Source organism: Hypomesus nipponensis, chromosome 7 (assembly GCF_054491055.1).
Source record: "Hypomesus nipponensis isolate SF chromosome 7, ASM5449105v1, whole genome shotgun sequence".
Classification (NCBI taxonomy): Eukaryota; Metazoa; Chordata; class Actinopteri; order Osmeriformes; family Osmeridae; genus Hypomesus; species Hypomesus nipponensis.
In genome coordinates this window covers 15,578,894-15,600,705 of record NC_140367.1, presented here as the reverse complement: position 1 = coordinate 15,600,705, position 21,812 = coordinate 15,578,894, and the positions used below count along the sequence as shown (strand labels likewise).

At 42.9% G+C, this 21,812-nt stretch overlaps 1 protein-coding gene across 3 annotated transcripts in view; it reads left to right on the top strand.

The window, feature by feature from the left end:
- LOC146277291 (serine/threonine-protein kinase 38-like) overlaps positions 1 to 21,812 on the top strand; it is an 85,030-nt gene that overhangs the window by 34,698 nt on the left and 28,520 nt on the right. For all 3 annotated transcript variants that reach the window (XR_014762466.1, XM_084701629.1, XM_084701628.1), the window contains 3 exons: positions 610 to 764; positions 3,070 to 3,172; positions 19,509 to 19,570. Coding sequence is in view for 2 of the 3 variants with exons in the window: in XM_084701629.1 (XP_084557755.1) it covers positions 610 to 764; positions 3,070 to 3,172; positions 19,509 to 19,570 (320 nt within the window). In the remaining variant the exon portion in view is untranslated. The remainder of the gene's footprint in view (positions 1 to 609; positions 765 to 3,069; positions 3,173 to 19,508; positions 19,571 to 21,812) is intronic.

Here is a 21,812-nt window from a genome sequence, read left to right as displayed (position 1 = left end):
GAACTCCAGCACGTTGGCCTCGTTTCTTCTTTCTCCGCCTTGCAGGTAAGCACAGTGGCAGAACAACAAAGGGCCCGCTGCAGTTGGTGCTTTAAGTTTGTAAAATAATCCTTGCCAAGTGACAACCTAATATCCAGAAGTGTCTGCCGGTCGTACTGAATGAGCGATAATGTAACATGGACAAAACAAATTACGAACACTAACATAACTAACAAAATGCTAGGTACTTGCGGAGCTCTCGTCAGTGCGGCCATCCTGCAGGCACACTGGAAACAAGGAAATGGTCCAGGGGTTTGAAGGTGAAGTGGATGATATAAATGGGCAATTGAATGTGTTAGCAAATCGAAATCTATTTTAACATACATTTTCCCGGAAAACCCAATGTACCCCATATCACTTGTTATTACTTTACCACTAAACCAGTAATGAAGTGTAACTACATGGCAGTTTGTATGTAACTACAATGTTGTTGCTACAGATGTTGCTTTGCATGATAATTAATGTAAAGTGTTGCCAGAATGTATTTGATAAATCACAACTACTTGCTAAATCGCTCACATAGACAATTATATCATTGTTTTGTAATTAAAATTAGGCCTGTTATCCTAGGTGATATGATGACATTGCTGATGAAAAAAGACACCCTGTCTGAGGAGGCTACCCAGTTCTACATTGCAGAGACTGTTTTGGCCATCGATTCAATCCACCAGCTGGGCTTCATACATCGAGATATCAAACCTGACAACCTGCTCCTGGACTCTCGGGTAAGGGTATAATGTAAACATGAGATGGAAAAGTAATATAAAGTCTGACAAAGGCCTCATTGTACAGGTGAGATTGGCAACAAACAAGACTGACAGAACAAAATCAATATACGTATCATATTCAGAAACAGATGTAAACATTAACACAAGTCCCCTTAGTATTAGCTAGACCCCCCTTAGTATTAGCTAGACTTTGCTCCTTTTGTATAGTTAGTCCACATATTTAAGTTTCAATATTCCTATATGTTTAATGTATGCACCTCCCTGCCAAAGTAAATTCCTTGTTTGTGCAAACATTCATGGCGAATAAAATCCCTTCTGATTCTGAAGTCATCCATGTTTGAGATTATTGGGGTGTGCTTGCCTTCGGCCATTGTTATCTCACATATATATTTATTATTTATTATTGTCTATTTTCGCGCCCCTAAGGCTCAGTCAATATTTGTACAACATAGACAGCGTTGATGTCAAAAGGTTTGTCTTGGTCACGATTGCGTTGGTTCTATTGGGATTTATGTTCCGTTGCACAGTTTAGGACGCCACTAACGTCACAAAAACTCTTGTGACTATCTCAGCTCGTTAACTTTTGGGAGATGGCTAGTCTAACTGCTTTACTGCAAGGCAGCTGCAGAAACACCACAAGCAAAGGGGCCTGGGTGATAACTATTTGCTCATTTAACTTCGTGATATTACACACAATTGTGATGCGTAATGTACAATATAAGCTAATATTATTAAGGAAGTACATCTACTTTTGGAAACAGTAGTCTACTATTTCACTGAAGCATTAGCATCATGACATTAGCCTCTGTTGCCCGGGCAACACATACTACAGCGGTCTATGATGCATCTGTTTTCAATCGTTAAAATAAACATTCCTCACAAATACATTTTCGTTGTAGGATTTATTATGACATTAGATTACAAGTAAACAATTTGTGGGTGAAATTATCATTACCTGTGGTTTCAAACCAGTGTAGCTCACTGCAACGCTGTAGCCTAGTAGTCGAGTAGCTAACAAAAACATCTCCACAGCCGTTTACAGTACTAGTAGGAAGTCAAACGGCGGCACATGTTCGGCACTACCCTTACTTAAATCAAAAGTATTTCAATAGGTGAAACTATCTGACTAGTGACTACTAACCTGAACTCCATTGCCACAGCCTAAAGTTTGTCAATCTGTTTATGAAAATAATTCATTTCAGCCTAGACCGTAGTACAGAAGTAACATTAAATCGAATTCAACTAACGCAATCGCTACCAAGACAAACACAGTCTGGTAGTAGTAGTACAATTTACCGGGGCAGCTTCTCCACACAGGGCTATATCGTATTTTGCCTTGTTACTGACAATGATCGCTACCACTGACATTTTTATGAATGAGAGATTTTCCCGTAAATAAATGTCATGCTTATTTACGTTTTTGGGGGCATATTTTCAGTTAGCAGATGGTATTCTACTATTTGAATCGCGATTCCATCTGAGATAGCTACTGCTGGTAACGTTGTTGTTAAAATAATCTTCAAAGGGGGTTCTTTATTAATGAATAAATGCAATATGAGTAGGCTAAATGCCTGAAAATATAACGAGAAGGGAAAAACTTACAATGATGTTTAAATCATAGAGATTAGGTCAATTTTTACACCGATCTGCCACATGTATTCGTTTTGATCCAACTATGAGGTTGCTGATCACCATTCCCTCTTGCATGGGAAATGAGAAGACAACTATTTCATTCTACTCTTCACACTTAGTATTTTGAGTTGTAAATGAGCAGAAAAAAATATGCTTTTAAATCTATGTAATCTTTATAAATAATAAGTAGGCTAGGCATTTTTATTTAAATATACACAAATATCAGTTGTAAAATGTAATGTGCAACCAACATAAGCAAGCACACCCTGCAATTTCAGAATCAGAGTTTTCCCCAGAAATTGTACCCTCTCTAGTTATATAATAATAATAGCATAATAATAATAATGCTGACTAGCTAACTAACAGCAAGACAATAGAAAGTGGACTCTTTGTTTTTAGAATAGATCAGTGCATTTTGTTATGTTAATGAATTTACGTGTTTACTGTTAATTTATGTGGATGTGCAGTATTTAAGATATGTTATAATATATAATATTATATATATATATATTATATTATATATTATAATATATCTTATCAAACTTGGAAGTGGTTTGACACATGTGCACAACATCTATAAACATCTATAACATCTATAAAAACTCTTAAATTGTCGTAATTTTGACACATAATTTTTAACAACTACTACGTGATAAACTTTTGTCTATAGGGACATGTAAAGCTGTCAGATTTTGGCCTGTGCACAGGACTGAAGAAGGCACACCGCACAGAGTTCTACAGGAACCTCACACATAACCCACCAAGTGACTTCTGTAAGTTATCATTTACAAATGTCTTACAAAAGACTTAAGAGAATTCATCCAATTTTCACGTACTTAAAGCAGTGCATGATGGTTCAGGGGGATGATGGACACATACTGAACATGATTACCATTGTACTATAATGCCAGGAATCTCTGTCTGCCGGGTGCTATATAAAGTTGAAATATTGTACAGAAGGTGTGGCTCAGGACCCAAGGAGGTGCAGTGAAGAGTGATGTTATTTGGATGTGACAAATAAATAAACATATGTTTGAGGCTAAATCAAAGATGCAGCTTTTGAACAGGCCAGGCAGGGTGTCCCTGAGGTTCGGCCAATACCGAAATACACGTTGTCTCTGCCATTCCAAGAGTGGGCCTTTTTGAATTGAGTGAATAATTGACTAGGTTATTCAGCAAATTGTGACGCTATTTGATTAGAAAAAGGGAAATGTGCAAGATAACATAAGTTCTGTCTGTTTAACTAGAGAAATGTACTAGAAAACTCACATTATATCCAACCAGAAAAAATAGCAACCAGTCATAGGGTAGTGGCCAATTATGCTATTGGTGTGGGGTTTTGAGGTACTGTTAAGACGATGGTTACTGGCAATTGTAATTGTGTTGAAGCGATTGAGAAAAACTGTAATTCAGTGTAAACACTGTCACTGTACACCTATCCCTGTACACCCAAAGCCAAAGCTGTGTCCGGGTCCTTGGCACAAAGTCGAGTTTGGCCGTGTGGGGGTTGGCCTCTGCCAGGGCTGCTCTTTTTCACCAATCCTGTTTATGATATTCATGGCCAGGATATCGAGGCGTGGTTCGGGAAGGGTTGCGGTTCAGAGGGCTGGGGATTTAATCGCTGCTTTTTGCGCATGATGTGGTCTTCCTGTCATCATCGGTCCGTGACCTGCTGCACTCGTTTCGCAGTTGAGTGTGAAGCAGCTGGGATGAGGATCAGCACCTCTAAATCTGAGGCCATGGTTCTCAGCAGGAAAGCGAGAGAGTGCTTACTCCGGTTAGGGAATGAGTTTTTAAATCAAGTGAAGGAGTTTAAGTAACTCGGGGTCTTGTTCGCGAGTAAGGGGAGAACGGAACGGGAGGTTGGCCGGAGAATCGGGGCAGTGGGGGTGGTATTGCATTCGCTCGATCACACCGAAAAGAGAAGTGAGCCGGACGGCAAAGCTCTCGATCTACGGTCAGTTTTCGTCCCAACTCTCACCTATGAAAGAAGTAGGTTGCAAGTACAAGAAGCCAACATGGTTTTCCTCAGGAGGGTGGCTGGCGTCTCCCTTAGAAATAGGGTGAGGAGCTTAGTCATCCTTGATGAGCTCGGAGTAGAGCAAGGTCAGCTGCTTCGCCTCGGGTTCCCCCAGTCAGAGCTGGTTAATACGGTTCGGGATAGGAAACTCTGGGGCCCCATGCTAGAGCTGCTCCCCCTATGACCCGCCTCCGGATAAGCCGTTGACGATGACGATGGACACTATTGTTAATAATATGCCAGTAGAAACTGCAAAAGAATGCAACTTTTCTAATGAACGTATCGCAAGTTCACTAACGGGGGTGTGTTTGTGAACATGAGGCTCCTCGTAAGAGCCGAGTTGAAATCAGAGTATGTATGATTTCAGAAATCTGTGTGTGTGTGTGTGCCTGTATGTCTCTGAATCAATGTGACATCCGACACCTACATCCTAATCACTGGCTGCATCACGGGCACTGCATAAATAACTAACCAGGTTATTCCTTGAATGATTATTTGATTAGAAATAGGGAAATGTAGACAAAATAACGCACATTCTGACCGTGAACTAGAGAAATAGTGAAATGTACAAGAGTTTGCATATGCTGCATATGTAACTAGAAGAGCTAGTAACCATCCATAATGAAAATCCTTTGAAAAAGCTGATTTCAAACTGTATTATGCCAGCTTTGTCAGTCAGCACTGCTCATCCTTAGGATGATATGCTGGCTAGCTAACTAACAGCAAGTTTTCAAGTTGTTTTCAGAATAGATCAGTTAATTATGTTAATGAATTTACAGATTTTTGCAGAAAATGTAATCGTTTTTTGGTCAGGCCCCCTTTAAAACTAGAAAATTGATGATGTGAATAATCCATGGGTCAACATTTTTCAGAATGCAGAAATGTCATAAGATTAGGTGAGGCAATGGGACACTTAATTCTATAAGATTAACTGTTGGCTCAGATCTTCTTTTTGGTTCACTGAAGTGTGATAGTTATATGGCAGTTTCCCATTGCTTTAAACAGTCCTTTTGATTGAATACTACAAGGTCTTTTGAGCTGCAAGGGTTGGGTAGTAGAGGGCAGACAAGGCAGTGCTCCATAGTGTAGTCTGCTTCTCCACATTTACAGGTGGTTGGGCCAGTCTTGAAGCGCCATCTGACCAGAGCATCTTTGGATTGTCCTGTTCTCGTTATGAGGCGGTTGAATGTTTTCCATTAAGCCCATGATGTTTCTGTGCCAGGAGGTAGGTTTTCAGTAGGGGGTATTCCCATGCTAGTTGAAGGAGGGTCATTCTCAAGTTTTTCCATCCAGAGTTGGATTCTAGTTTCATCCCAAGACTTTGTTAGGGTTTGGACATGGCTGAAAAAGCTTTTTCTTGACTTTAGCCGTTGGGCCGGAGGGTGACATCCATGTTGGGGATGGTGTTTACCACAAGTAGCTTTTGTTTTCTCGACTCGGCTGGCAACTTCCGATCTAATATCAGCAGGGGAAATTGTGGTGGAGTTTTAGGGCATGTGCATAGATGTATGTGTATGAAATCTATAAGCTTTTATGTTCATTGGTAAGAGACAGGAAGGGAAGATAAATAAGTTGAGTTCAAAGGAATGTGAGGTGCTGATGGCTCTGTGGGCAGTTTGCCCTGAAGGATGGGTGAAGCATCTTATATGGCCTTCTGTCCTTTAGTCAGAGTAAGGGGCTATTGAGGAAGTTGCTCTGAACTTTGGCTAGAGAAGGACTGTGTCTTGTTCCATTGTTTGTGTTAATTAAAAGTATTGTTTGAAGATGACCACACAAAGGACAGTTGACCATTTGGCTGGCCAACCCCTGTGGCTTTATTATCTACTGCTCTGGAGAGAGTAAGTAAGTAAGACTATTTATATAGCACATTTCGTACAAGAATTGTAGCTCAAGGTGCTTTACATAAAATTAATAAAAACAATAACACAAGTGATAAAAGTCATAATTAAAATAGCAACAATAACATAACTAATAAAAGTAGTAAAACCCTTCTGAGATAAAATTACTTAAATGCTTCGGTAAAAAGGTAGGTTTTAAGCTGTCTTTTAAAAATGTTTGCTTCCCTAATATTTATGGGTAATTTGTTCCATAGTTTTGGGGCGTAATTAGCAAAGGCCGAATGACTAATCTTCTTATGACTGCTTCTGGCGACCTCTAATAAGCTTGCATTTGATGATCGCAGTGTTCTAGCTGGTGTGTAGTTTATAAGGGAGTTAGCAATGTAGCAAGGTCCTTGTCCGTGTAAAGCTTTGTGTGTGAGGAAAAGGACCTTAAAGTCAATTCTGAAAGTGACAGGGAGCCAGTGTAAAGTAGCTAGGACATGACTAATGTGTTCTCTCCTTTTAGTTTTGGTTAATAATCTAGCTGCAGAATTTTGAATGAGCTGTAGTCTTTCAGTGGTTTCTTGGGAAGACCAGTGAAAAGTGCGTTACAGTAGTCCAGCCGGCTGGATATAAAAGCATGAATTAACTTCTCTGCATCATTTTGGTTTATGAATGGTCTTACCTTTGCTATATTCCTCAGGTGAAAGAAAGCTGTTTTGGTCACTTTATTTATGTGAGAGTTTAAATTCAAATCTGAGTCCAGGATTACACCGAGACTCGTCACCTCTGGTTTAAGACAGGGGGTTAAGCCTCCTAGATTCTTAGTAAGCATCTCTCTTTTGGATTTGGGGCCACATAATAGGTCTTCTGTTTTCTCTTCATTTAATTTAAGAAAGTTCATCATTCATCCATTTGTTTATTGCCAACAGGCAGTTGGTAATGGAATTGATGGCCGTTGCATCGTTGGGTTCAGTGGATTTATATAGTTGTGTGTCATCCGCATAGCTATGGAAATCTATGTTATGTTCTCTGATTATGTCGCCGAGTGGTAACATATAAAGAGAAAAAAGTAATGGACCCAAGCAACTTCCTTGAGCAACCCCATAGCAGTTCTCATGTTTTTTGGACCTATGGTCTCCTAAACTAACGTAAAACTTTCTTCCTGTGATATATGATTTTATCCAGTTCAATACACTATCCGTGAACCCAATAAGCTTTTCCAGTCTATTGATTAGGATGTCGTGATCAATGGTATCAAATGCTGCACTGAGATCTAGCAGGATAAGGATAGAGACTTTATTTGCATACGAGTTTAGTCTGAGGTCGCTAATTATTTTGGTGAGAGCAGTTTCAGTACTGTGATATTTCCTGAAACCTGACTGTTTTTTTCAAGAAAATAATTTAATTGGACTAAAACCATCTTTTCCAGTACTTTACTAATAAATGGAAGGTTTGATATTGGTCTGTAATTTGCAAGTAGACTGTTATCCAATTTGGGTTTCTTTAATAGGGGCTTTACAACAGCTGTTTTGAAGGCATCTGGGAAGACGCCAGTTCTAAGGGATGTGTTTATGATCTCTAGCACCGGACCCGAGACACTATCAAACACTCGCTTAAAGAATGTTGTGGGTATAGGATCAATATCTGAGGTTGTGGAGTTAGATTCCCTGACAATTTTGGAAATCTCATTAAGTATGATACAGGTAAATGTGCTCATGGTTATGTTGCAGAATCTACTGATGTCAGTTTCGACCCCACTTTTAATAATACTAGCTCTGATCAAAGTTATTTTGTTCTTGAAGAACAAAGCAAGCTCTTCACATTTAACTGCTGAGGATGGGGGTGGGACAGGGACAGTGTTTAGCAGCTGGTCAAGGGTGGAGAAAACTCTGGAATTTCTGGCATTTTCTGTAATAATGTTGGAGGAATATTCTCTCCTTGCTAGACGGATGGTTTTGTTATAGGTGGTTCGTGTATCTTTATAGATATTGTAGTGGAAAGTGATCTTTGCTTTCCTCCATTTTCTCTCTGCTGCACGGCATTTTCTTTTCGTTTCACTAAAATGTGTATTTCTTAGCCATGGGGAGGTTCTGCTTGTGCACTTCTTTTTGGTTTTCAGTGGTGCAACAGAGTCTAACACAGATAATAGTGCATCATTGAGGTTCTCTACCATTTCATTCAGAGAGCAATCATGACTAGTTGGCTCATATAGAGCAAATTGTTCAGAAAATGTCATCATAGCTGTATCGTCTAAATTTCTTCTTTGGACTAAGAATTGTTGGAATTGTTTTGTGTTTTTAGTTAGGATAATTTCTACATTAAAAAGTATATAATGGTGGTCTGAGAGGGGTAGATCAGTTATTGAAATATTATTGATATTTAGTCCAGTTGATATCACTAGATCTAGTGTGTTTCTGTGCCAGTGTGTTGGGTCTGTTATGTGTTGAATTAGATTGAAACTGTCAAGGAGATATAAGAGCTCAGTAGTTCTTGGGTCTGCTTTTTCATTTACTTGGATATTTAAGTCTCCATTTAAAACTACTTTGTCATATCCAGTGATACATAGTGATAATAGTTCAGAGAATTATTGTATGAATATTGGCGAGTGCATGGGTGGCCGATATATAATTACATTTTACATTTAGTCATTTAGCAGACGCTCTTATCCAGAGCGACTTACAGTAAGTACAGGGACATTCCCCCCGAGGCAAGTAGGGTGAAGTGTCTTGCCCAAGGACACAACGTAATTTGGCACAGCGGGGAATTGATCCGGCAACCTTCTGATTACCAGCCCGACTCCCTCCCCGCTCAGCCATCTGACTCCCTATAATAACAAAAAGTATTGATTCGGTTTTGAGCTCTATAGCAAGATATTCATATGATGTGAATTCACCAAGCTCAGTGATTTTGAACAACAGTTTAAAGGAGAAAATAGCTGCGACTCCTCCACCTTTTTTTGATTTCCAAGAAACTTGATGAAAGCTGTAATCGGGTGGACACGCTTCTATCAGAGTTGCTGTTGCCGTGTCATTGTTTAGCCAGGTTTCTGTTAGACAGATGCAGTCTAAGTTGTTTTCTTTGATCAGATCATTAACTAGAAATGTTTTGTTATTTTGTAAACTAACATTTAGAAGGGCCAGTTTCATCTGCGGGGTATTAACAGATAAAACAGGTGTTGATAAATCTGTTGGAAGAATATGGATAGTTCTGTGATTTCTAACACTAGTTTCAAGTTTGTAACCATGCATTTTACCATGCCATTTTCTGTTTGTGATGATGACCGGTATGTCTAATAAAATAGCATGGTGGCGGTCCTAGAGTACCGTTTCTTTGAGAAAGTCCATGACACTGAGCTGTTCCATCACAAGGGAATTCATCCGGGGGGTACAGATCTGTGCAGGGCCCATGACCTTGCAGGAGGCTGTTTGAATGTTCTGTTCTGTTCCATGGGAGGTTGATTGGGATGCGTCAGTCAGCTTAGACACAACAGGGATAGGGAGAGAAACTTGATTTGTGGTCAGGAGCACGTGACTGATGTTTGCTGTTAGTAGTTGAAATCCTCTACGATTTGGGTGGAGTCCGTCAGCTTGAAAACAGTCTGCACAGTTCCAGAACACATTGAAATTATCGATAAATCTCAGTTTGTGTCCAAGACAGACAGATGCCAACCATGTGTTGAAAGATAGTAGTCGACTGAAGGCTTCTTTTCCTCTGCGAAAGCATGCAATCGGTCCACTGATGAATACATCTTGATATCTGTTGAGTGTGTTCAGTAGCTGGGTGAAATGTTTATCTAGTATCTCAGTGCCAGTTTTCTTGTGTAGGATATCAAACGAGGCAGTGTGGATGATAATCTTAGAGTTGTTTGGTTTATTGAGAGATGCAACTTCAAAGAACTGTGGGACAGTTGGTATGAATTGCTGCTGTTACGAGGGTTCTCTACGATGAAAATAACGATCCATCGTTATTTTTTTCGTGCGTTTCCCGAACATGCTCATAAGGAGAACCATTGTACGTGTCTCTTAAGTTGCACTAACCAAGACGCTGTCCATTGTACTGAAATGTTAATATTCTGACGCAACTTTAAGACTTAACCAAAGACTTAACCAATTAAAACGTTAACCAAAATATTAAACGAATTACGGTACACAAAAAATATTTTCTGTCGCTATAGAAAACTTTTATTGTCGGCTCCTTATTTGAGTACTTATCAATGTACATTGTATGATGCTACATGAAAGCAAAGACAATAAGGTGAACGTGCAAACTATGCTGCATCTGAGTTTTACACCGGTGTTAAGACCCTGCAATCAGCGACACAGGATGCTAAATACCAATAGGAGGTCTTGGAAATTAAGTGGGCTTGTCTCCAAATTGAGGTGAGGGAGCTCTTGTTTGAAGAAATTAAGTTCACAAGGCCCTCCATTTCTGTGCCTAGTCTTCTGCCCAATCAAAAAAGTAGTGTCAAATTTAGGTTACCTTATAGCCTAAACATACAATGTTTATTTAAATTAAGTAAAGGCTGAATTGTGTATCGTATTATATATTCAGTGTTGTCTATCCAATTCTTACATGTTCACCTTATAGATCCATGTGAGGGGCAGTAGCAGGGAGAACAAACTCCCATAAAACAACTATTTCTCAAATTACTTGTGCCTTGGTTTTTAACTCTTCTTGGTACTACACTTTCCATAGGCAAATATATATATAAGAGTCCTATATTTACTACTTGATTGAATCACAAGGTTAAAAACCATGCATGTAAATGGTATCACACATGGCATATCCCAGCTAGCAGCCTAAATCATTCAATGTACAAATACAAGCATCTCAATCCAACGTATTTACTGTCTTATTTTCTAGTGCTGACTATATCTACAATCTTGCATAGGCCAACAGCTTTCCAAGACCATGTTTGCAATCTCATAATTCTCACATATTGACCACAAATGACATTGTGACAAATGACTAACACATAAGTAATGAATACCCCATGTCTTCAACATGGAATCATTGTTTCTGACATGAATAATCAACTCTACTTTAATTGATGGTTGATCAATTATACTCATTATGAGTGTAAGATATGTCAGAGGACATCATGATATCATGATGCTCTTGAACCACATAAAAGCAGACCTGCAGAGGCTAACAAGGAGGTCCTTTGCACTGACCCCTGCAACCCAACTACTGGAAGTGTTAAGGTTCTATGCCACTGGCAGTTTTCTGGAGGTTATTGGTGATGGACATGGGCTCTCAAGGCCTCAGTTTCAAGATCTGTGCAGGCTGTCACAACTGCATTACTTTGCCACATCCCAGACCACATCCAATCCCCCACTACCAGAGGGGACAAGTCTGCGGCGCAGGACTTATACTACCTTCAATGGCTTTTAAGATTTTTGTATTTGTAGTAGTTTTCACTCCCTCCTGGCCCCTTCACCCTGTGTGACTTCACAGTCAACCCTGTGGAGTCTTTCCATTTCCTGGGCGCCACCATCTCCCAACATCAGGCTCGGCTCTGCCACCAGCCTCTTCATCCACCGGGCTTGGCGTGCTTCCAGCCCTATAATTCTAATAAACATCTTCAATGTTCAATTGTTGTTGTATTATTGTACTGGTAAAAGCGTTACGTTAATGCATTTCTAGTTACTATTCCACATTACAACAGCCATATTTCAATTTTAAAGTATTTTGAATAAGACTGGCAGTTTTTTAAATACCTTCATTGCATGCGCCAACCCCAACAAATCAAATTAATTTGTGTAACCTAAATTTACTTGACAATAAACCGGATTCAGATATGTTTTTGGCACTTAAACTTGTATGGCTTAACAAATATCCCAGTTCTATCATAACTGTTGTAAAAAGAGAACCAAAATAATCGTATTTTCCATCGGAAGTAACTTTCAGCATGAGTTTAATGTAGTTTTCATGGTCGGCCTACATGTGTCTCCACTGAGTCTCTGTGCTACGATGCACTTAGCGATCTACAACTGGTCTGGAGCTCTCGTTAATCGACGACGATTTTCAAGTGCCTCTTTAGCTACGATGGTTCAGGCAGGAGGACTCAGTATGTATTTACTTGATACTTTATTCACACGGTACAATACATCATTGTAACATTTGATTTGGCATTATGGTTCTGCTTGCATCGGCTCCCTGCCGCACCCAACGGAGACACCGTCTCGACCTCCGAGCAGAGAGCAGCGACGCATTCCCCCAACACAAAACCACATGCCAGACGAGACAATGCATTAGACTGCTGTGTGTATGTGGTGCCCCTGTTGTGCTAGAGTCGACTAGCTGAGCGTCGTGTTAGCCATACTTACCCTCAGCATCGCATTTCAGAGCAGACTGTGCCCCTGCTGCATCTATAGTGAATGTATTGAAATTGAACAAGCGTGATTACTGACTGAGGCATGGCCTCGACTACCCAAATGAGGCACGGCCTCAACTTCCCAACTGAGGCACGGCCTCGACATCCCAACTGAGGCATGGCCTCAACTACCCAACTGAGGCACGGCCTCGACTACCCAACTGAGGCACGGCCTCGACATCCCAACTGAGGCATGGCCTCAACTACCCAACTGAGGCACGGCCTCGACATCCCAACTTCCGATGGTGACTGTCACCTGTCGCTCCACATGCTGCATACCCGCGCCCGGCCAGCCACCAGACGAAACATTTCGTATTAAGCATTTGAACACCTAAACATGGAGTGAGTGAATACATAGCGTGAAATACAAGAACGAGAAGAGTGAACGTTATTAGAGGTTGGAAGAGTGAAAGCCATCCTCCTGGCTGTCCAGAACATCCCTGCATTCAGGCTGATGTAACAATGAACCGTTGCACATGACCACTACCCATACTTTCTGCGTAGATGACGAAACCACTTGAGACGCCGACGTAGCCGCTCCGATTCCAAACGAGTGCGCCGTGTAGCTACAGTTTAGGATCCAGACCACAGCGCCGGCACAGGATTCCAAGCCGCCGGTGAACCAGTAGCCGTCATGGCTTCCCGGCATTGGTAACGAACGGGGCTCGCTCATTACCGTTGATGAACGCCAACGGAGGTATTTCACGATGGAAGAGAGGGAACAGAAAGAGGAGTTAATCTGTGATATCACGACAGGAATAGGCTACCCGCACTTGCCCCTTTTAAGACCCACGGTGGACATGTGCGAGTCTATGCCTCGACATCCCACTGGAGGTGTTGCCTCCACGTCCCACTGGAGGCACTGCCTCGACGTCCCACTGGAGGCACTGCCTCGACATACCAACTGAGGCACTGCCTCGACATACCAACTGAGGCACTGCCTCGACATACCAACTGAGGCACTGCCTCCGACATACCAACTGAGGCACTGCCTCGACATACCAACTGAGGCACTGCCTCGACATACCAACTGAGCACTACCCGACATACCACTGAGGCACTGCCACGACATACCAACTGAGGCACTGCCTCGACATACCAACTGAGGCACTGCCTCGACATACCAACTGAGGCACTGCCTCGACATACCAACTGAGGCACTGCCTCAACATACCACCTGATGCATTGCATCAAACCACCTGAGGCACTGCTTCGACATCCCAACGTTGACGGTGACTGCGTCGCCTGATGCGCACGTACTCCTGGCCAGCCACCTGACGAAACTTTCATTTGTAAATATTAGCAGGCAATGCATGACATGAAGTGAACATTACGTAGTTTGAAGGTAGGGAGGGTAGATGCCATCCTCGTCTGCCTTCCATCACATGACTGCATTCGCTCTAATGTAACATTGAACTGTTGCAGATCAACGACCCAACACTGAGCAGTGAGCCGAGACCACTTGAGATTCCAACGTTGTTTAGGGTCCGGACCACAGGGCCGGCACAGGATTCCAAGCCTCCCGGTGACAGTTATGTAGTCATGCTTCCCCGGCATATGTGACGAACAGGGGTTCGCTCATTGCGGTTGATGAACGCATACAGCGGAGGTGGTGCACCATGTAAAAGAGGGGACAGAAAGCGGAGTTAATATACCATGTAACAAGAGTACCCGCACCAGCTTCACACTAGTACTACGTTAAGAATGCGTGTGTCTATGGTTAAGTCGCTTCCAGGGTGAGAATGTGCAAAGGTCAAGGTTGGAATGTGACATCACTTACGTTGTTAACCAACCCGGGAAGAAATGCAGCCCGTGATGCACGTCCAGCTTGTAAGACGTCTCACTACTGTTAATCTAATGCCCTTGATCGTTACTGTGTCTTTATTGTCACAAGACACAACGATGTCTCTTCCTGCACCATATTACATTTGTTACATTTTGCATTTAGTCATTTAGCAGACAAGCTTGTCACAGCTGCAGGAACCCTTGTATCTTATCTAGTGCTGTCAGTTTAACGCGTTATTAACGGCGTTAACGCAAACCCAAATTAACGGCGTCAATTATTTTATCGCGCGATTAACGCTCTTTTTGGCCTAGCAAACTTTGTAGTTTATTTCACATGCTGTTGCAACAACTACCGACGTTAGAAAAACTACAACACCACACCGGATCTAGCTAGACCGGAAACAAAACAACAGGCACGCCAAACACTCGTTTGGCTTGCGAGCTGGCTAAAGAGTAGTAGCAGAGCCCGTTTACGGATATTAAACATTCTCTGGTAGTAGGCTAACGTTTTGAGTGGATGATGAGCGCGAGATGCCGAAATGGATGCCAATAAGATTCTGAATGGAAAGTTTGCTTTTAAAAAGTTGCCAAATGGTTCTATTGACAAGACCAGTGATCTGTGTGTTTTGTCGTTGTAAACTGAGCTATCATCGCAGCACGTCCAGTCTGAAATACCACTTGATGGCCAAGCACACAGCTGATGCGAATTCTCTGCCCCCTCGTCAAAGCCAGGCGATTGCAATGTTGTTTTCAATAAAAAAAATATTTGCACAAAGCAATCCGAACCACTTTTCTATGTTGATAAGAGCATTAAAATTTGAAAAAAGATTGGGACAAAAAGAAATCAGGGACATTTAGAATAGATAAAAATGTGCGATGAATTGTGATTAATCGCGAGTTAACTATGACATTAATGCGATTAATCGCGATTAAATATTTTAATCGTTTGACAGCACTAATCTTATCACATCATATTAGTTTAGCCCACGTCAGAGAGCTACAGAGATAGGATACAAATTCATATTCAGTCTTTATGACGGATGCGCAAACACCAGGTCAGACTGGGCCCTGAATTCTCAGGACAAGACAACGCAAGCAACCTGGCATAACGTGAGAACACACAGAACATAGATTACATCTTAACAAAGCTAAATAGTTCAACCTCCTGAATAGATAATATCCAATACAGTATACTGGACCTCTAATACGCCTTGTACAACCTATACCAACCTTATAGACCTAAGAGTAATATAATGCACACACTACCCCTACTACCCTATGGGTACAAGTGGGGTACAATTAGTAGGATACAGTCGAACAGTGCTGTGACATGCAATCGCCCGCCGAACTCCATTCCACGAGCCCTTCATTTGCATCGAATCCCCAACACAATGTACCGACAGGGAGCTAAAGTTGCACCCCGGCCGTACAGAACGACACCCGTTCATAGCCCCCGCAGAGCACGGCCTAGATTGCAATCGGATTGCAACCCTCATACGACAAGATTGTGCAGCAGCCCGCACCCGATTTAGCCACGGCCACAGACTGGAACGACGACCTAACGTGAGACGATGCGCATGCGAAATTAGGACGCCCGAGCAACAACAATGAAACGCACCGAGCCGGGGCAAGGACGAAAAACCCAACACAAAATCGCTCGCAGCACGAGCACTCTGCACCCGTCCAGCTGACCTACGCAAGACTCGGACGGAATGTCGAAATGCGCACCCGCTACGACGCTGACGCCATAAGAGCATGAAGACATCCGCGATCGCCGTTTAATCCCGACAGGTGCCACTGCGACTGTTTAGGGCATACCTGACGCGTCGCGAGATGCCTGCCAGAGCCATGCAGCGCCCATGCCTGCCCGGCAATTGACTGATGTCGACTGTTTGCCGAAACACAGGATCAGGCAGATCAAGCAAAATGCCAGCCCTGTAACCCTGTCAGTCACCCCAGATCAGCCGATTCCTGTAAGACTCAGCTTCCCCTAAATGCAAAATTACGGGTAAATATGTACTATTGTGTTAACATTTGAATGAGTTAGACACGTTCATCTCGAAGACGAGTTCGTTCGGAATCAGCTACGTACGGTAGCAGGTCGACTGACTGATTCCATCCCATACATTCCTGTAGCGTCACAGTGCATTCCCCTGTTGAAGCCCAGCTTCAATGGACTTCGATGGGGCTGCTTCCAATAGTTCTTCGAAACTCTACAGTCAATGGATAATGCTGCGATCATAGAATTACACCACATCCCTCGTTTCAGTTCACCTAATTCCCACATTCCCTTTGAGTTTATGTTTCTTCCTTAGTTAGTTCGTTCATGTATCCATTCATTCAGTAGCCCAGGCTATTGTCGTAGGGCTGACTAGCCAAATAAATGAATACGTAGGATAAGACTGAAAATGAGCTTCCCCTATTCGAAAACCAGCAGCCGCCACTGCTTCAGATATGTAATGGTAGCTGTGCCACCGACTAAAGAAACACAGACCAATCGCGGCCCACAGATACCCCTGCCGGATCCTTGCTAGCCCTAGCGACACATCGGGCTCCTGAGAAAACATTTGCAGTAGCACACACTAGTGACACACTAGAGCGGACATTTACCCAACCATAAGTTTGATCTGGTTTTATGATTAAAACCCTCGCATTGCATTAACATTCAGTCATGTAGCAGACACTTATCCAAGGCGACTTCCAAGAGAGCTTTGGTGCTAGTTCAAGACCATAACAACGAGACATCCCCAAAACAAACGACGTCCAGGCCGAGGCACAGCCCAGTAGACCAGGGGAAACGCCCGCACCAGAACACGCCACCCACCGAGCCCAGCAAGCGCGGCTAACCACTCCGGATCCAACACGGACCAGTCCAGAGTCGATAACCACATAGACATGCAGGTTAGGTCCCGCGAAGAACGCTGTGCTACACGCAGACAGAGATAACCCGTCGTCCCGCCGAACCACGGCCAGGCGGCCACAGACCCACATTAGACCAAGTGTTCCCAAAGATTCAGCCCCACACAGCGGAAAACCGCCAAATAACGACCTTACCCGAAGACACAAACAGCAGATTAAACAGAAGCACCTTGTGTCGCACTAGCAAGCAGAGTGCAGCGATATCCTGATTAAATACCCGCCCAGCTAAGGTGTGCCCCTATTGCGTGATGACGCACTGCCAGTGACACGCTATGTCTCGCGTCCCCCTGCATGAACCAGCTCCGCTTGTTTCAGGCAGGAGGACTCAGTATGTATTTACTTGATACTTTATTCACACGGTACAATACATCATTGTAACATTTGATTTGGCATTATGGTTCTGCTTGCATCGGCTCCCTGCCGCACCCAACGGAGACAGCGTCCCCCTGCATGAACCAGCTCCGCTTGTTTTCGGGAAACGGCCCGTACAACAAAGATCCATCGTACGATGGACTCTACAATCAACTTAGGCTTACGATGCTTTTGGGAAACGCAGCCCTGTAGGTTACATCTGCATGTCTTTCGCTATGACGGGTCTGGAGTTCTCTGTTCATTCTTAAATTTGTGCAAACTAAATAAATTATATTGAAACCGCCATTTTGACTATGTTCAAATCTACACTGTGCCAATTTTCTATGACACAATGCCAGTGAGGAGTTGCAGGTTGCTTATGTTGGTGGGTTTCAAGCAGCCAGTGTTCAGGCAGCAGATATTGTTCAGTGCTGGGTCAAGTTTTTTGGCATGGGTTGACCTCTCTCAAACAGGACATTCATATTCCACAGAGGAACAGCACAGGGCCAGAGCAGTAGATTTTAATGTGTGTGCTGTGGCTCTCCATTTGGAATTGGTCAGTTTCCGTAGGATGTTGTTTCGGGAACCGATTTTGACATATGATACTGGTTCACAGTATCATATTTGGCAGACAGCTCCTGTTACCCGTCATTGGCTCAGATGAAAAAGGAAGCTTTTGTCCTCTTCTGATGGTATCTAGTCTAAGATCCACTCTGGTCTAATGGACAATCCTTGCACAGCAACCAGTCAGCATTAGTATGGGGGGGGGGGGTTCTGTTGAAAGTTTTTTTTGTTAAATGTATCTTACTGATAATCCTAATACAAACCAGATTGTCCTACCATGGTTTACTGTGCATCCGCACATCAATATTGCAAATTTTTTAACAACCAAAAAAACTAGGTTACGAGTACAAGACGCCAAAATGGGTTTCCTCAGGAAAAAGGGTGAGGAGTTCATCCTTGAGGAGCTCGGAGTAGAGCCACTTCTCCATTGCGTCAAAAGGAACCAGTTGAGGTGGTTTTGGCATTTGGTTAGGATGCCCCCTGGGTGCCTCCCTAGGGAGGTGTTCCAGGCATGTCCAGCTGGGAGGCCTCGGGGAAGACCCAGGACTAGGTGGCCACACATCAACATCAATATTGCGTCATTATTGACAAGCTGTAAAATCATCCTACTCATTTATTTACACTGGTAGGGCAATCTGATTAGGTATTTTGTACTGTAAAATCATTCTACCTGATTATTTTAGACTGGTAGCACAATCTGATGGATCTGTAGTTTGTGAACTACCAGGATTTTTCGATGTGGTAGGATCAAATCAAATCAAAATGTATTTGTATAGCCATTTTTACAAGCAATGTCACAGAGGGCTTCACATATGCCCATAGAACTGCCCCTCAACCAAACTAAACCGTCAAAGATCGATGTAGTAGATCGGTATACGGTTCGAACCCCGGTTGCTCCAGGTCCTTTCTGTGTGGAGTTTACATGTTCTCCCCGTGCCTGCGTGGGTTTCCTCCGGGTACTCCGGTTTCCCCCACCATCATAAAGACATGTATCATATGAATGTTGGTGGTGGTCAGAGGGGCCGTAGGCGCTGATTGCCAGCCACGCTTCTGTCAGTCTGCCCCAGGGCAGTTGTGGCTACAGTTGTAGCTTACCACCACCGGCATGACTGAATGAATACTGGACTCTGTAAGGTGACTTGGGTGCCTCCAAATAAAATGTATTATTTTTATACAAAGATAAATCAACAGAATACTGGCAGTATTACATTTCCAGGAAGTTATGAAATTGTTGGGAGCTGCAAGAACTAATCAGCTTTCCTACTTTACAGCCTTCCAAAACATGAACTCCAAGAGGAAGGCAGAGACATGGAAGAAAAACCGGAGACAACTGGTAAGAATACGTAGCAATGGAGATTTTTTGAGCGGGGTGGTAGATACATTATGTAAGCCAAAGATGATTTATTTGATGTAGAATGAAATACACAATTTAAAGCATTTGTACATTTTTGTTATTTAAAACATCAAAACAGTCAGTTGAGTTATATAAAACATAATGAATACATTATTGAAACATTACCAAGCCTAATATAAGCACTTATGCAGTGATTAACAGTTACAAATATTTTATTCTGGATCAATATGTTCATAAATAAGTGTCTGATAACTGGTTTTTCGTTAAAATTGCTGGTAAAGTAGTTACAGGCACCTTTGCCTATTCCAATAAGTGTGAGTCTTTCCTCTGCCCCAAGTCCAGAAGGCCTGAGAATCTGTATATCCGTCTTAATTCTCATGGGGAACAAAATAACCATGGGACCCATAGCTGTCGCCGTCTTGGATTTTTATGTACAATGAAAATGTGTCAACATTTTTACAAATCTTCGCTTCGTACACTGTAGGTCCGATTGACTTGAAATTTGGCTTCACGTGTTTGCGATACGTCTGATAAAGGCATCTTCATGAATAAGAAATAAAATCCAATATGGAGTATTTATTAGCATATTGGGAAATTTACCTGGAGATACTACCAGACAGACCACTCTTCTTTAGTTTGGGTCTTCAAGACAAGCAAACTCAGCTCATCCAACGTGCTCTCCGGCTTCAGGATTTTACCTTTGCTGTGGAGTGTCGTAATGAAAAAAAACACAGCGGCCGATGCATTTTCCAGAGCTCCGGCAAAGGATCCATGTACCATCCATCCTACATAAACCTCCATGCTGTCCACAATAAAAGACTCACGAGAGGTGACTTGCCTTTTACGGATGACGTCTTATGGAAAACACAACAAGAAGGTACCGAAGTTAAGGAGATGTATCAGTCCCTTCTGGAAATGGGAGTCAAACTCCTCAATCCAAGCACTAAACAGGTCATTGTCGAAGACAAAGTATACAGCTACCAGACAAAACCATCCATCAGGTATACAGTCCCGGTCTGCTTTGTTCCGAGATGCTGCGCATGTTTCACGAAGACCCCATCACTGGATATCTGGGAAGGTTCAAGACTTACAAGAGGTTGCAGGGATTTTGTCAAGAACTGCCCTGTGTGCCAAGTATACAAGCCTGAGGGAAGGAAGAACGCCAGAAAACTGCAGCAGACCATTGTCACCAGGCCTTGGTAGATGCTGGCTGTAGACCTGATGGGTCCATTTCCACCCAGTTCCAACCTCAACGTCTACCTGCTGGTCTTTGCGGTTACAACTCCAAATGGGAGGAACTCTTTGCCCTTTGGAAGGCCACAGCTGAATCTGTGTCTCAGGTACTTGTCAAAGAGATCCTGACACGATGGGGTGTTCCAGACTACATCTTGTCCGATCAGGGATCCACCGTCTTTGAAGCGACCTCTAAAACATAGAACCTTGCACAGAAGTTCACAACTGCTTACCATCCACAAACAAACTCACTGAAAGACTGACACCAGAAACCCCGGTAATAACCAGCCATACCAAGGAGACATCACAACTGATGCCAGGTAGAGAGAACAGGAAATGTAGACACTGCTGTGACCTTAGCCTCTAATGGACATACCTGACCACCCTCGACCCGCTTACCCAGGTAAGAAACTGTAACCTTGCCAAACTCGCACTTCACCAGATTCAGCGTCAGAACTGCTGATGGTAACCGCTGAAACACAGTACGGAGAGACAACTCATGCATCCCCCAGTCTGATGAACGACCAGGTCATCCAGAGAAGCGGTACAATTTGGCACGTCACTGACAACTGTGTTCACCAGGCGCTGGAAGGTAGCTGGAGTGTTCAACAACCCAAACGCTATCAACGTGTCCTATAAGAAGCTGTCAGGCCGCTTTACATGGTTTACGCGGTATAGATGCTGCTTGATAGGAGACGCTGTACCCACTGCGATACATAATTCAAAACAGCCCGCTGAGGGTTCAGATCCTCAGACAAAAACGCATCCCTCAAAACCTTGAGAGGGCCGCGCACAACGTGGCCAGACACCAACTCGGCAGGGCTAAAACCCAGAGACTCCTGAACTGTCTTTCTCTGACAGCAAACAGAACATGAGGAACACCTTCATCCCAGGCCTTTCCTGTGTCAAGACTATACTTGCATAGCATAGACTTCAGGGTCTGATGCTACTGCTGTAGCACGCCATTGGACTCCATAGGTGGTACGCG